A 15590-nucleotide genomic window follows, 5' to 3' on the forward strand; every position below is an offset into this window, starting at 1 on the left:
CTGTATTTGCCGAGGGTGGTTCACAACTCTGCGCCCGCACCGTGCCCCCGCGATGTAGTGACGTGGCTTCCATTGAGTCGCCCAGGTCTTGGAGCAGATGTCCGACTGCGGTCAGAACACCCTCCACCTCCCTTACCGCCTGAACCCCTTCGGTTGACAGCTTTACATGTAATCGATGATTTCCCTCCCTACTCTTCAGGATCATGCCTGGGTCCTCTCCCGCTCCTGCCCGGTGCTCAAGCGCGTGGACGGCCCTTACTTTCAGGAGCGACGGGTCTGGTAATTGTCCGGTGCTGACCAGGGTCTTCCAGAGGTATCCGTTTATTTCCATTGCGGCGTCGGGCGCATATTCCCTCACCCACGCGTCGAACATATCGAGGAAATGCGACTTCGGACCAAGGGGCAACCGTACTGGCACTACAGCAGAGCAACGATCTACTCGCACTATTGAAATCGTTCTCGCGCTTTCCCTAGCACTACCCCCATCATCAGCATTTGCTAAGAACCCTAGTGGTTGACTCAATACGTCCCGACACTCTGCTGCTGTGTTCAAGAAGCGAGTCCACGCTGAGAGCAACGCCAAGGCCTCCTTGTGTCCTCCCTCCATTTCAGCAACGTCGTCGCCAGTTGACGGATGGCACGCTCGCCGACGAAGCGCCTCAGCCAGGGCCCGATCAGCCTCCACACGCACTGTGTCAGCAACCAGCTCCCACAATCGCTCCTGCGGTGGCGGGGCCTCGCGGTCCTGGAACGTGGCCCCTTCCCCGGTGTCGCGCCCAGGAGGGGGCGCGGGCTTGATGCGTCGGATTGCATTCATCAAGGCCATGCAGGAGAAGCCAGAATCCGGCACAGAAAGAGCTCGCAAGAAGGAGGTTTCTATGTACCTGGCAGTCGCTTTCCATTCTGCACCAAAAAATTTATGCAAAATGAGCAAGGCGTGCGAAAAACGCTTATTTCTAGAACCTTCGACGGGGTCCCCTGACTCTCTCCCCCCGGAACCAACCGAGCGCAGGAGCACATCAACATTTTCTAGCCCCGAGAATGACGCTCGCCACAATCGCACAAGAGATGGCGCCCTTTTATGTCTGCTTGACTCTCGCCCTCCGACAACGCCGACCTCCTTGTTATCCAGGGAGGCATATACCAGTCCGTCCTTCGCGAGCACTGCCCAAAGCTTCAGTCGAGACCGGGGTTCCCCCATCCTCCCGTCCCCTTCAGCCGTCTCACGAAGACAAATATCTGCAATGAGCTGATCCTCTTCGAAGCTAAACGCCGCAAGGTGCGCGTCCCTCCAGCCCTCCACGTCAGCGGTTGTGAAGAAAGGCTTTGAGACCCAAAGGCGGGAATGCGAGGGTTCGGCCAGGCTCACCGCCAAGTGGTAGCTATTTCTAGCTCCAACGCGTCCCCTTCTAATGTATACAACGATCTTACTGCAGCTAGAATACAAGAGGCCCCTATCTACCGCCTCTGGCAGCGAGATTTCGTTCAACATGCCTTTCGACCGCGAGCTCCACGCCCTCAACTTCCGATCTGCGTGTAGAGAGAAGACGAGTAGATCATCTCCATCTGCCGCGCAGCCGCCCAGAGCAATAATTGGGCTTGGAGGAGAATTATTACTTTGCCGGTAGGCGAGCGGATTCAGGTACGAGAGATAACCCGCGGCTGGCAACTCCCGGACCACCTGTACCTGCAGAATGCACGGCGCTTCTCCTCCTGCGGCATCCGCAACCGAACGTTCGCGCGTGACTCGTACGATTTGCAATCTTCCTGTCTCATAACCGATAATCAAGTTTCGGCGATTGACGAATGTGCAGCATGTTGGATACTCGGACCCGGACGGAGGGCTCAACCCCACGCCGTCACAGGCCTCCCGCCGGGGCAGGAGGGCCAGAAGGGAAGCGTCTTGGCTGCTTTCGTCGGGGTAACCACGCCCATCCTGACCACTTGTCGCCTTGAAGGGCACCGCGTGCAGCACTAAGTCCCGCGTGAGGGCCCAGACAACTAGACTTTCATCCCTCGAGTCGGGCGCCTCCTCGAAGAAGACTGCGTCGCGTGAGAGGACTGAGAATGGCAATTCTATTCCATTGCGGGATCCAAGCCTATCCGGATGAGTCCAGATTTCTGCAACTTCCAAATTGCCTGCCCTGGATCGCCAGACCAGCCGCCGCCCGCTTCGCAGTTCTTGGCCCCCCCCAACCCAATTCTCGGCAGGAGGCAAGTCTTTCAGTGCGGTTTCGATGCCCATTGGCAGCACGCGCCGCCGTCCATACCATCCGTCTATGCGATCAAAAAATGTGGATGTGGCCTCAATTTCCACGCTCATGACCCAGATTTTTCTGGTTTTCAATGAAATGCGCCTTGTGACAGCTGCGAGAGGATAGCCAGGTGGTTGGGGATGCCCGCCCGGCTAGGAAGCGGCGCGCACGGTGCAGAGGAACAACGCACACTCAAAGTATGCCACTGCAAAGTGTAAACTACGGTCGACCGCCACTCCCTAAGTGTGACGACGGATCAGGGTGAGCAATGCAAAAAGAGCTTGGAGAGGATGGTGAGGGAGAGCGACGGGAGCGAGGGAGCTAGGCGAGGAGCGAAGCAAGCGATCAAGCGTTGCATCACTTCCTTTTCCAACGGAGAACAAAAGCCATCAAGACATGGAAGACGGTCATCCATCGAAGAAAGGCCTGCACGCGATTATTTCAACCTGCGATATGTTTGAGATGTACCCTGTGCGCGACGGTCGAATGGTGGGCGCCAGGACGCGAAATAGACATTTTTTAACCTTTTGGATCACGATCGCTTTTTGATCTGTTTTGTTTGAGCAGGCAGCCTCATACTGCAAGGTTTCACATGGACGATCCACCAACAATTTTTGTGTGTTCATCTGAACAGAGAGTCTCCTTTCGCACGCTTTGGCCTTACACAACGAAGCCTTCGTCTTCGGGCCTTCTTGTGTGGCCATTTCCTTACCATGGCTTCTTCAGCAAGGGGAGCCAAGCACCAACACGTCTTGCAGATGTATCGTCGGTTGCTTGGCCTAGCCAGAAGGTTGCCGGAGAGCAAGCAGGATGAAGCCCTGTTTCAGATACGTCAAGGGTTTCGGGAACACGCAGAGGAGGCCGACGAAGCGAGGTAGGTAGTGAGCGTGCTATCCCACTCTTTTTATATCTTCGTCAATCATCTGTCAGGTGGCCGGGGACAAGTCTTCTCGCCTTGCTACCATTGTGAATCGTCAAATATGTCTGTACGCCATACATGTCATTCATTGTTGATGCTTTTAAGTGTGCCTGAAGCTTGGGAAGAGACAGGCTGGGACGCGCTAGGGGACAACCCACGTCGCTCACTCTGTCACCCCCCGAGGTTCCAATTTTGATACTGATCGATGTGCCTGCGACATACCAGTGGGAGGAGTTTGAAGACTGGACAAGAATATCATTCGGGATAAGTCACGCATCAACCATGATAATTCGAATGTGCCCAGCCTTTTTGTTCCCCGGAATCACATTTATGCATCCAGGCCATTCTTAGAGCGACTGTTTGCTTATATGAAGCCCGTCTTGCCGATACGAAGTCGCCCCCTTTCTCCACTATGGCACGACCGAATGTTTAGGACGTTATGAAGGCACACTGATTGTTCGCATTTTGGCCATGCTCATGAAGCCTTACTACCACAACCTACTCTGACAGGATCACCGAGCTGATGGAGCAAGCATCGTCTAGTCTGGGTTATTTGAGGATGATAACCCCGAAACGGTGGAAATCCTTACATACGGGAGACTCAGATGCGATGGGAGGAGCGCAATCGGCTGGGCGGACTTACATCGTGTACAAAGACGGAGGAGGTAGTGTGTCTAGGGAGCCGCTGCCACGCGAGAAGTCCGCTTACAGCAACTGGGACGGGAGCAGCATGGACCCTGATGCCGTGCGCCGCCACCAGCATCAACTACGACGGATGGGTTTTAGAGATAACACTCACGCTAAGGGTGGCATTTTTTGACAGGATAATATACATGGCACAAAAGTAATGAGATAGAATAGAACAATAAAGGTGTATTAACGCGCTGTGTGCTTTGTGAGCCTGCCTAATTTTGGCGTCGTTCACATGCACAGTTGCTCATTTATTTCTCGGACAAGGGAAGTGACGGCTATGTCGTGGGTAGGGCCGTAAAGCTGTTGTGCTCGCATGTTGCCCCCCCAAAAGCGGCTTCCCTCGGCGGGCTGTTGAGCAGTTGCACGTTGCAGGAGGTACTAGCTAGTATGCACCTGGCACTGCTAGCAGTACCTTGGAACACATTGCCTCGAGACGTCGGTGGATTCCCCAGAAGCACTAAGTTTACTACGTTTGAGTGTATTTAACATAACCCTCACCGAAACGAGTTCGATACGGGGGCCAAAAAGCGCACGGTTGGCGGACCATGCGGCTCTAGAGCCTGGGGCCTCCTCTCTTGAGCGATGCGTCCTCGGCCGCTCGCCTCCCTGCCCTGTCCGGCCTTGTCACATTACAGGGATGAAGGACAAGTGTCAGTGCACTTCTGGCAAAAGCGCCTTCCACATTAAAGCTGTTTAGAACGCACTTTCTGGTATGACATTCAGCAATGTACGCAAACTCTGAGTGAACGTCTGCATTGCTGACTTCAACTTCGCGCCCGCTTCCTCGTGTCCTGGAACTCGCTTCACCCTGTAACTGGAATTAACTCCACTCCCCATATAACAGACCACAGCCTAGAAGTTTGACACATTTTGCGCAGTGTTTTACCCCGTCCCATGAAAGAATACGGCCGAGGAGGGCTGATTGCCCTATTAGTCTTCTTGGCTGTCGTCTTTGAGGCGCAAGGTGATGTAAAACGCATCAAACTAGCTCCTGGTCCGTCCGGCATGGAAACCTCCCAAATTGGGTTGGGGGGACTTCACTTTGCTGAGCTGCAAGCAAGTGGAGGCGCAACAGCGCTCAGAGACCTCCTTCTTGTTGCGCTTCAAAACAATATCACGCTGCTGGACTTGGCCGACATCTATGCGTATAACACTAGCGCTGAGCTTGTAGGGCAGGCGTTCGCGTTACAACCAGGACTACGAGAAAGGTTCCAGATTGTGTACAAGACAGGCATTGTATTCCCGGACGCTCCTGTACAATATCTCGACAGTAGTGGTCAGTACGTGGCAAATGCTGTCGACATCGCTCTAGCTCAGTTGGGCACCACGTACATAGATGTTCTTATGCCTCATGCACCTGATCCACTACTTGATGCAACGGAACTAGTTACCACTTTTAAAAAGTTGAAGAGTGAGGGTAAAGTCCGCTATTTCGGTGTGGCCAACTATCCTCCAAGCAAGCTTTCTCTCCTCCAAGCTGCTATGGAAAAGCAGCAATTGAGTCTGACAACCTCCGAGCTGGAATGCTCTGTCCTCACTCCTACGGCTCTTTTCGACGGCCGCCTGGATCAGCTTCAAGAATTGGGGATTGCACCGCTCGCGTGGGGTCCTCTAGGAGGAGACCCTCTTGCCGGTGTCAACCGGTTATTCAACTTCCCGAATGGTGCGCGGCAGGGGCGACTTCTAGCTGCTCTTCAAGAAGTGGCAACGGAAATGGGACCTGATGTGACGACTGACCAAGTAGCCGTTGCATGGCTTCTTCGACACCCCTCGCGAATCGTACCGCTTTTGGGAACTGTGAATGCGTACAGGCTTAGATGGCAAGCAGCAGCAACAAACTTGCATATGACTCGGGCGCAATGGACTCAGATCATGGGTGCTTCTGCAGTCTCTCAATATCGTCGATGGGAGCAACTCAATGATGGAGAGTGGCATGATGTCGCAAACGATTACCAGAAAAATACTTACGGCTCGCCATTGGGGGTAGACGTTCCAGTAGGTTTCTGTGACTTTGCCAGTTGTAAGTTGCCAGTAGGGTAATCTACCTGCCGTACGGCTTCCATGTATTGTATGCTTTTGTACTCAAGAGGAAGTGTTGAGCACTGCTTAATCAATGAAGCACAAGACAGACACAGCAAAGCATCGTGGAGGTCAATACTAAGCGATGCTTTGCCGGGTAGCTGCGTCTCATGGTTGTACATCACATTGGGAAGAAGAAATTCCTCATGTAGACAATGTTTTTTCGTAGGATATCCAACCAGGGCTTATAAGGGCACGGAATGAAAAAAAATGTACCTAGATGTATATAAGTGAGCATTCAGTATTTTTATTAAGATGTCCTAAATTATTAAAACAATACATTTATCACCTTTTTTTTGCTTTTACTGGTATTTGTTTGAGCAGCGAGCTCGGGACGTGACGCGTGAAATGTTCAGCGTGAGCAAAAGCTTTGAAAGAGGGCAACAAGCTTAAGCATCACTCTACAAACTTTGGGGCCAGATAGACCCTCAATTTCGTAGGTAAGAGATGTACGAGCTTTTGGGGCTAAGAAACCGAGTCTGCACTCACACTTACGGGCGAGCGACACTTGTAAATTGGTTTCAAGAGTTGTCAGCACTTCTCAAATTGCAAACATTTGCGCTTAGTTAAAAAGTGTTATAACATCGTTGAAATTTCAGTTTCGTGTTTTCTCTAAGAGTGTTAATATCTATCAATTTCTCTATATGTAGCGAGGCTTGCAGGTAGCAAGAGGAATATTCGTATATTGAGAAAGGAATCAACGATGAGAGGGAAAATTATTCCTCGCATACTGAGTACATGTGAGATATACCATTTACAAATTGTGTGAAACATGAAGATCCAATAACCACATCCCCACAACAACGAGACATTCATTCCATGATCCTTTTTTTTTTTAAAATGACGTATTAAAAGGACGCACCTCAATATTCAACTGCTTCATCCATTAAATGCGGCAATCAGAATGATAAATTAGCAAACGCTTTACTCCCTCTGACCGCTTTGCATTTATTAAGTACTATTGCTTGGACGATGTGTTCCGTGTGGAGCTGGCAGAAGCGCTCAAGGCGAATGAATTTGTTGGTTTTATATATTTTGTTTGTCAAGAGAGACCCACTCCCACCCGAACGCAATCGTCATCAAGTCCTTACTTGAACCAGCTTTCGTCAATACGACAAGCTATTTGTTCGTAGAGCGAAAAGTGTAGGCCAATCTCAAGACAAACACGGACAAATCGGGGAGCCATACCCTGATAAAGCCCAGGAAGACCTTGGTTGCGTAAGATAGACAGAAAACAATTCCAGGATGATGTATACTTGTCAGCACTCAACGACTGCATGTTTGATTTAACTGTGTCGATAGGATGCGTTGCGATTGCGGAAAGTCCTCCTGATATAGCGCCCAGCAACATTGTTTCCAGTGGATTCAAGGTAGCTTCCTGGACCGCCTGAAAATGGTCGCTTTCCGGGCAGGTTGAGAAGTTCTCAAACGTAGCCGTTAATCTGTTATCTGCAACAACATTTAGTTTGTATTGCTGGTAAATATACTTGAGTTCTGAAAAAGTCGAGAATCGGATGCAATTATTCACGGCTCCCTTTAACACGGTTGGACCTAGTCCTGCATACAGCCCTTTCAAAAGACCTTCTGCCCGAGCGATTCCTACTATTGCACTAACAAAGCCGTGAAATCGTGGAACCTTAGAGTAGGCATCATGCGCCATCTTGACTTGGATGCATTGCATAGGTGTTCCAACAGTCAGGAATTCCACTGTGGATTTTTGGTAAAAACAAGAAATCCAATAGATTCCATGAGGACTACCATTATCGTGCGCATATTACTTTGGCAGAACATAGATATTTGTCGCCTCACATAATGTACCTGCACCAGCGATGGATCCTGCGGCCATACTGAGATATGGATCAAGCTTCCCGTTCTGCAATTCGCCTTCTTGGCTTTCTTTCGAGACGGTTTCCCGAAATCGTTGACTAACGAACTCATAGGTTGAAAATCGGACAGCGGACCGTGGGAAAGCAAATACCAGCCATGGTGTGAGACCTTTGTATAAACCTAGAGGGCCTTTGGTTCTTAGGGTGAAGCGTACACAGTCCAAAGGTCCCGTAAAGGCATTGAGTGCATAGTGCTGTTTAAGCTGGCACTGCAGTAGTATGAAATAGAGAAATAAAAACGTCGGAGACATACTCACAAAAACTTAAAGGTTTTCGAGAGAGTGTTGAAGGGTGAGGACGAACCTGAGTCTTCGTAAATTCGAAAGGGAAAGTTAAACAGATTTCTATCCCTGGACATGGCCAGAAACAAGAAATGTGCGATAGAACGAAAATTATGTCAAAAAGAAAGTAACTCGCAGGACATGGATTCAAATGACCATACATGGATTGCATTGGTACGTACAGCCTGCCAAACCTCCGGCAAACACAGGTGTAAGGGCATGTCGGGGCCGAGAAGGTGACAGGGACGACTTCGGATGAGCTAATTCGTTCGAAAGCTCTGTCATTGTGGTGTTCTTTGGCTGTAATGCCAAACGACATATAAGTAAGCTTCAATTGAAACATAGATCGGAACACATACCATGTTGCCAGCACGTTATCTGTGAGTATGACAATGGGCTTCTGCACCGATTTGTCACGTACCATGCTAGAGCGCTCTTCCTTTCATCATTGATAAGGTTAACATCAACTTGACTTAAAAGTGCTGTCAGCGAGACGAATGATGGATAGCTACGGGTAGGACGGACAGGCAATTTGAGCTTCTATTGTGACGCGTGAATCGTGAAAGTTACCAAGTTCGTGCGAGAAATATATTAGGTCGTTCATACAACGGGCTTCCCGGTAGCCAGCCTTACCAGAGACCATTCCGTGTGCCGACCGAGGCTTCATTCAAATGACCAGAAAATTGACAAGTAATTTCTCATGGGTGATAACTAATTTGTGCCCGGAATCGAAGGATACGACCAACACAATGTTCGAAATTGCCATGCCCGCCATCTTGAATCCGGGGTTTACTGAATAATGCACGTCACACTGAACGTGCTTCTTCTAACTCCAGTTGTCCGAGGTATTCAACGGTCTCAAAGCAGGCATTCGCCCGTACGATCACTCTTCGTCGTCAGATCAGAGCAAGTCGACCTTTACAAGTGATAAAAAATTTGAAAAGAAGCTGCCTTCCGCGAGACTTGGTAACAAGCGGTGTACCTGGGTCTAGCCGTCGCTGTGGCTCCTGGCGATCAGCCGAGAGGCGAGCAGGAGCAAGAACAAAGCAAACGTGCGATTGCAACAAGCGGCCCTAAAAACAATAATCATGCGAACTCATCAGAGAAGGAAGAGTGTACAAATTGATTCTTTGGTAGGGAACTCCCAGCACGATTGTTGCGGGGTCCGCCTTTCCAGTCCCGCTTTGTCTTGGTGTAAAACTCTCACTTGGGACCTTCATGCTCAACGAATACCAGCCCCCGCAAATTAGAAACATTAAACGGTTTGCGAAGGTTGCAAGATATGGGAGTGAGCTACGGCGGTAGACTTATCCTCTTCGCACTCCTTGCGGGAGTCACTCTTCCAACAGCTACCTGCTCAGCTTGCGATCGTACTAGGTGAGCTTGCTATGAGAGGAAATAATGGAATGTAAACGTCATTGATAATGGTTTCCTCCGTCAATAATCTTATCAGGCCATCAACCTCGGATGTAAACCCAGCTGCCACAATTGAAAGGAGGCTTCAAGCGCTGGAGCAATGGCGCATTGAGGTAAAGCTCACTAAACCATGAAGGCCAGCCTCATACCTCTCGAAATCTCCAGGAGGTTGTTACTCAGCGGTTTCCGCCTCACGATGCTATATATCCACACATACGTTTTTAAGATCGAGAAGCCGAGACGGTTCCGCACCTTGTGGCGTGTCTGACTTTGCATATGTCCATTTTCCGTCTCCATCACTTGCACGAGCACACAGTTGGCGGAGCGCGAGGCTCTAGTGCAAGCGCGGGAAGAAAATCTCGGTATGAAAAATTTAGGCGGCGTGGATGAAAGTGGAGGAGGTCGAGGAGGTGAAGGCTCGTTGGCTCCGCTTTCAAAAAAGAGCGTGGGGGATAGGGCGGTGGAAGGGGCTGAAGCGGAAGTGTTGGTGTTCGAGGACACATTCGAGGAGCTGGATATGGAGATATGGGCACATGACATCACCATGGCGGGTGGTGGAAATTGGGAATTCCAGTACTACACGAACAATCGCAGCAACAGCTTTGTCGAGGAAGGCGTGCTCTACCTGCAGCCAACGCTCACGGAGGAGACCATCGGGGAGGCGAACATGATGGGTGAGAAGCCGTTTCGTTTCGACATGTGGGGCATGTGGCCCTCTGATGCATGCACGTCCAACGCGTTCTATGGCTGCGAACGCATATCCGACGCCGGGGCGCAGCTGGTCATCAACCCGGTGCAGTCAGCGCGCCTCCGGACCACAGGCACCTTCACCTTCCAGTACGGGCGCCTGGAGGTGGAGGCCAAGCTGCCACGAGGAGACTGGCTCTGGCCCGCCATCTGGCTGCTGCCTGAGAAGAATGTATATGGACAGTGGCCTGCGTCGGGGGAGATTGACGTGATGGAGTCGCGGGGGAACAAGCCTGGGTATGTGAAAGGCGGCTACGACTCCTTCGGTAGCTGCATGCATTGGGGACCCTATTTCGCGCTCGACAAGTACGAGATGACTTGCGAGAGCTTCACTTTACCGGAGGGCAAAGGTACTTTTAACGACGACTTTCACGTCTTCGGCATGGTGTGGAACGAGCAGGGGCTCTACACCTACCTTGACAGAGAAGACCAGAAGGTCCTTGAGGTCAAGTTCGACCGCCCATTCTTCGAGCGTGGCGACTTCGCTGACGTACCGGGCACGGGCAATCCCTGGATCGGCCGGCCGAATGCGGCTCCTTTCGACCAACCATTCTACCTGGTCCTCAACGTGGCCGTGGGGGGACTAAGCAACTTTTTCGAGGACGGCGACGACGGAAAGCCGTGGACTAATACGGGCAAGGGGGCCCCCTACCTCTTTGCCAAAGCAAAAGATGAATGGTATCCGAGCTGGGCTGGCAGAGACTCTGCTTTGCAGGTCAAGTCCGTCCGTGTCTGGCAGAAGCCCGGCCAGGGCAAGGCCTCCGTCCTAGGCGAGAAACCCCGAGAAGGCGCGGGTGTGGGTGGCGTGAGCAATGACGCTGTCCTCGCCCCGTCGTCGGCCCCTCGCAAAGGTCACGATAGCCATCAAAATAACGATAGCCATCAAAATAAGCCTTTGAGCGGTGTAGACACTTCAGAACGCAGGGGCTCGACCGGTGGCTGGATATTTGGGTCTCTCCTGGCGCTGGTCTTGGCTGGTGCGGGCGTGGCTTACGGCATATATCTCCGCATGGGTGGGTTCCCAGTGACTGGTAACCGAGTGGGCGGAGGAAGGGGAGGGCAAGTGTACACGAGCGTGGTAGGAGGGTCTGTGGCACCCTACCAAGCCACTTCTTACTCCGATGCAACAAGGTCAACGCACCACATATGAGCTGTGCATGAAAGTCGACGATCCATGACCGCTTGTAGCAAGGTCAAAGTTTCAACCCAGTGTCGCTTGAAGCCACGTGGAAAGGAGCACTGCAATGGTAGAATGCACAGCACGATTCTACGTAAAAAGAAAGAGTGATAATCATAAGAGCAATTTCCGATAAACCGCACGGGAGCACTAGGTTTTCCGGGGGCTCGGAAAGTTTGGAATGGACGTAAAAGGCGGCATGCATCATGTCGTTGGTCACGGTGCCCTTCAAAATTTACTTTGAATGACATCCCTCACAACATGCGCCACACTCTTTTCAGTGTTAATCGTGTAATATGTCTTTTCTCACCGCATGCTGCGCAGGCTTCGCTGACGATGAATGGTAAAGATTACGCTCAATGTGAGCATAGACGTCGTAAAAATGCATGCAAAGGGGCTCAACCTTTTTAATACAGCTATCAATTATTATTTGGGCTTATTTGTAAAGAGTTTTGCCAGTTTTAGGTACGAAAACATGTGGGTTGCGGGCACTCAGTCCATTTAATTAACCTGAACGCAGAAGATCATTTCTATTTTGATTTCCAGAGCAATCAAAGTGTTGAGATTATGTCACGTGAGAACATTTCGGAAAGGGATTTGCAAGGCAGATCTCTTTCATAATGTTTTGTTTGATAAGGTAGGAGATAATGAAAGTAACAAGAGAGTCAAACTACTTACAGGAGACACACGCTACACAGGTGAAAGAAGGATGATCCGTTTGTGAATAATTTTAACTTAAAAGCGGAAGTTAACATGCAACGAACCAATGCTTTTCGATTAAAACGTGTTGCTGCTCAGATTATTTATTTGAATCAAATTTAGATTCAAGCTCGATACATATGCATGTAGCATACGCAAGGAAGGGACGTATCTTCATTGCTACTCTCGAAAGTATGAATTTTAGGTTCTGAATAGAGAGTAGTTTCTGCGATAAATAAGCAGACTGAACATTTTTACTTATGTATTCATAGTATAGGCAAACGATTCATTCAACCGCATCCAGTCGCCCATACACCGCGTTGTTCTGTTCGGAGAAACTCAGGAAATGTCCGGTCCCCGGAGACATGCGAGTCCCGCCTTGTGCAATAACCGAAAACGTATCAATAATCGATACCGACGACGCCGGGAGTCGATTTGTACTTTTCTAATGCTGTGACCGGAGTGCTGAAGAAAGGCAATCGTCTCAACCACAATATTGTTTTTTCTCTGGCAGGCAGTGTGTGATCGAATCATCCCTAAGATAATTCTCTCCCCTTCCCTATTTCCGGCAGGGCCCAGATTCCATTCGTAGGGCCGCTTGTACACCACGCCTTTCGTTTTAACTTATCAAGATATGGTATAGCCATTTTAAATTGAAATACCATGGAACGTCAAAATTTCAATCAATCTAGCATCGATGCGCCCCATCAAGGCGCAGTGGAATATTCACCGTTGCATCCTCAGATGGTACGGGTATGCAGTGTTCGCATGGAGAGGGTCCCACGGTTTACATTATTGGTTTTGGAATAGACTTTAGCGCATTATCTTTTTTTCTTGACGAGAAGTAGCCCCTTTTTTTCAAGACTAACCTGCGTTGTGAAAATAATTTTGTGCACCGCCGTGGCAATTCACACCCGACGTATTATCTATTCCATTATCCAGTACGGCATGACCCCAGGACAAGCACTTGTATCCCCATTTGGTCCCATTCAAACCATGTCGTCTTCCGCTTTATCGCACCTCTGGCCCTCAGATGCACACATGCGACAGTTTGCAAGTAAGTTAAAAACGACATTCCCCCTTGCATAAAATTAACAAGTGCCAATGATTGGAAAGCCTGAAGACGTGTGGTGTCAACCTTAAATTTGATCTTTTCGATCTTGTTCGGGGAAAAGAAGAGTGAGCTGCTCATACTGTTGGTCGAAGCGCATGATGTAGGTGAAGGCTCGGACCGACACCTTGATGCTTACACTTCCCACTCAATATCCATTTGGGGCGAAGATTACCCCCCGATCCATATGGGGCCGCTCGAGTACAGCGAAGCTGTAGACAGAGATACAGAAGAGACATTGGAGGATCTTCTGGGTCCCTTTCCAGCCCTACGACTCCGAGGCCTGCCTTTCGACGCGGGAGTCCGGGACGTCATCACCTTTTTCCATGTGAGTTACTCCAGCTAGTGATTGCATCGGCAGACACACCTTCTCAACCTCCGACTCTCTAAATTTTGCTAGGGAATGGGAGTACTGGACGTGGTGATGACAAGCAAGGGCGAATGCATTGTACTTTTTAACACCCTCATGGATATGCAACTGGGTCTAGGCAAAGACAGGTTTGTGGAGAAGCGAGGATAAGTAGGATTAGCTACCGTCTTTTTTCTGACTTACTGACTTCTTGACATCTCTACCCTATCTATCAGACAAAACATGGGGAGGAGATACATAGAAATTTTCGTGGCCAAGCGTGTTGACTACTACCACGCGGTACGCCAACGCACAGAGGAAGGTTATTACCGCAGGTACGACGAGCTTTCATTCATCCTTTTTTTAAAACACGTGCACTCATACAAAACTTTGCTAAACTTGATAGATTACACTTCCGTGGAGATGTCCACGGCTTCGCCTGGCGAACGATGAGAAGTCAAGAAGGGTCTTTCCACGACTTCAACGCTGCCCTGTTCTACCCCAATCAGCCGTATCAACATCCACAAGCGCACCTCCAAGCGCACACCCTGCATCGGGCATTACAGATGACTCCGTACCAACAGCCATCATACCAGACTGTCCCCGGCGCTGGCCTCGGTCCTGCTACTACTGGCCTTGCAGATACCGAAAGACCAGGGGAGACAGGGAAGCTCGCTGCACGCCAGGGGCAAAACGTTGCTGCACCTACTATTCCTCGTGAGGTTGCCATTGCTGCGACAGAGAGGGCACAAAATTCCGGCATCCTGAAGCTTCGCGGAATTCCTTTCACATGCAGTAACACCGACATTCGAGCTTTTTTCGAAGGTGGGTGATGTTGATTTTTGGTCAAGATCTAGGCGTGTAAGGTGGATCAATTGGTTGATTTCTCTTCCATCAATCCCCTTTTAAACCCACATGGTAGGTTTCACCGTGCTTTCGGACGACATCCAACTCATCTTGCGCGCGGATGGCCGCTTGACGGGTGAGGCCTTCGTCTCATTCTCAAGTGTGGAAGATGCCCGTTCTGCCCAACAAAGTAAGGACCGATCCATGCTCGGAACCAGATACGTGGAACTCTTCCACACCACGCCTGAAGAGCTTGCCCGTGCCCTTAATGGACAGCAGCACATCGCCGGATCCTCTGCTGTATGTTTCGGAAGCAGTAGCGCAAAAACTAGTGAAAGCGCAGACAGTGAAATAAGTACGAGTGGTAGAGGGGAGGCATTGACCACGTTGGAGGCCTGACTTTTGTTGTGTGCAATTTTGCAACGTAGCGCCAACGGATCGCAGCACTCGGAAAAACGCATACAGTCCAGAAAAATCAGATAGAACTACAACAGATCTGATTACGAGCGGCAAATTGATACTTGTGCATTGATATGCAATGAAAAAGTACAAGATCCTGTTTTAGACGCCGATCACTGTATATCGTATGACAGCACCGTAGGTAATTCCTCGACGATAACACTTGTCACCAGGAAGACGGTTGCTGCGAAGCCAGAAATTTATGTCTGGGGCTTTTCCATTAAGAGCTCGACATATAAAACGAAGGTTAGATTAACTAGTATCTGTCTTTTTGGATCGCATCGCACGCGAAAATTAAGAAACACAGTGAACTTTGGCTTTCAACACATAGTGGATTTCTTTTACGCGGTACTGTGAAAAGCTTGGCGTGAAATCGCAATGCGCACACATCGTATGTTCTACGACTAGTCAGTAGTAGCTAACGGTTTTTGTGCCGTTCACCTGGAACACGTTGCCAGCCACCACCTGTTTTAAACCCACTTCAACGCCTACCTCCATTTGCGCTCAAGAAAACAATGGTCCTAATTCGACTACAAAATTCTAGTCTTAATCTATACGCGTGATGCATTGTGGGTGGCGCTGGCCGCTCACAGCTCCCCCCTCCCTCCTGCCGGCGCAAGCTCCCTGTCCGTTCAAACTGAAATCAAATTCCTTACCCCGTCCCTGCCTTGCC

General features: G+C 50.0%; 1 protein-coding gene across 1 annotated transcript; it reads right to left on the reverse strand.

Annotated features, from left to right (window-relative positions):
• Window positions 1-14532: 14532 nt before the first annotated feature.
• Window positions 14533-15228, reverse strand: NGA_2002600 (uncharacterized protein; the record flags this gene model as incomplete). Its single annotated transcript, XM_005856029.1, has 1 exon — window positions 14533-15228. A coding segment is annotated over exon 1 (387 nt), but the record flags the coding sequence as incomplete, so codon positions are not given.
• Between the last annotated feature and the right edge of the window lie 362 nt (window positions 15229-15590).

The sequence above is a fragment of the Nannochloropsis gaditana genome (assembly GCF_000240725.1).
Source record: "Nannochloropsis gaditana CCMP526 unplaced genomic scaffold scaffold050, whole genome shotgun sequence".
NCBI lineage: Eukaryota > Eustigmatophyceae > Eustigmatales > Monodopsidaceae > Microchloropsis > Microchloropsis gaditana.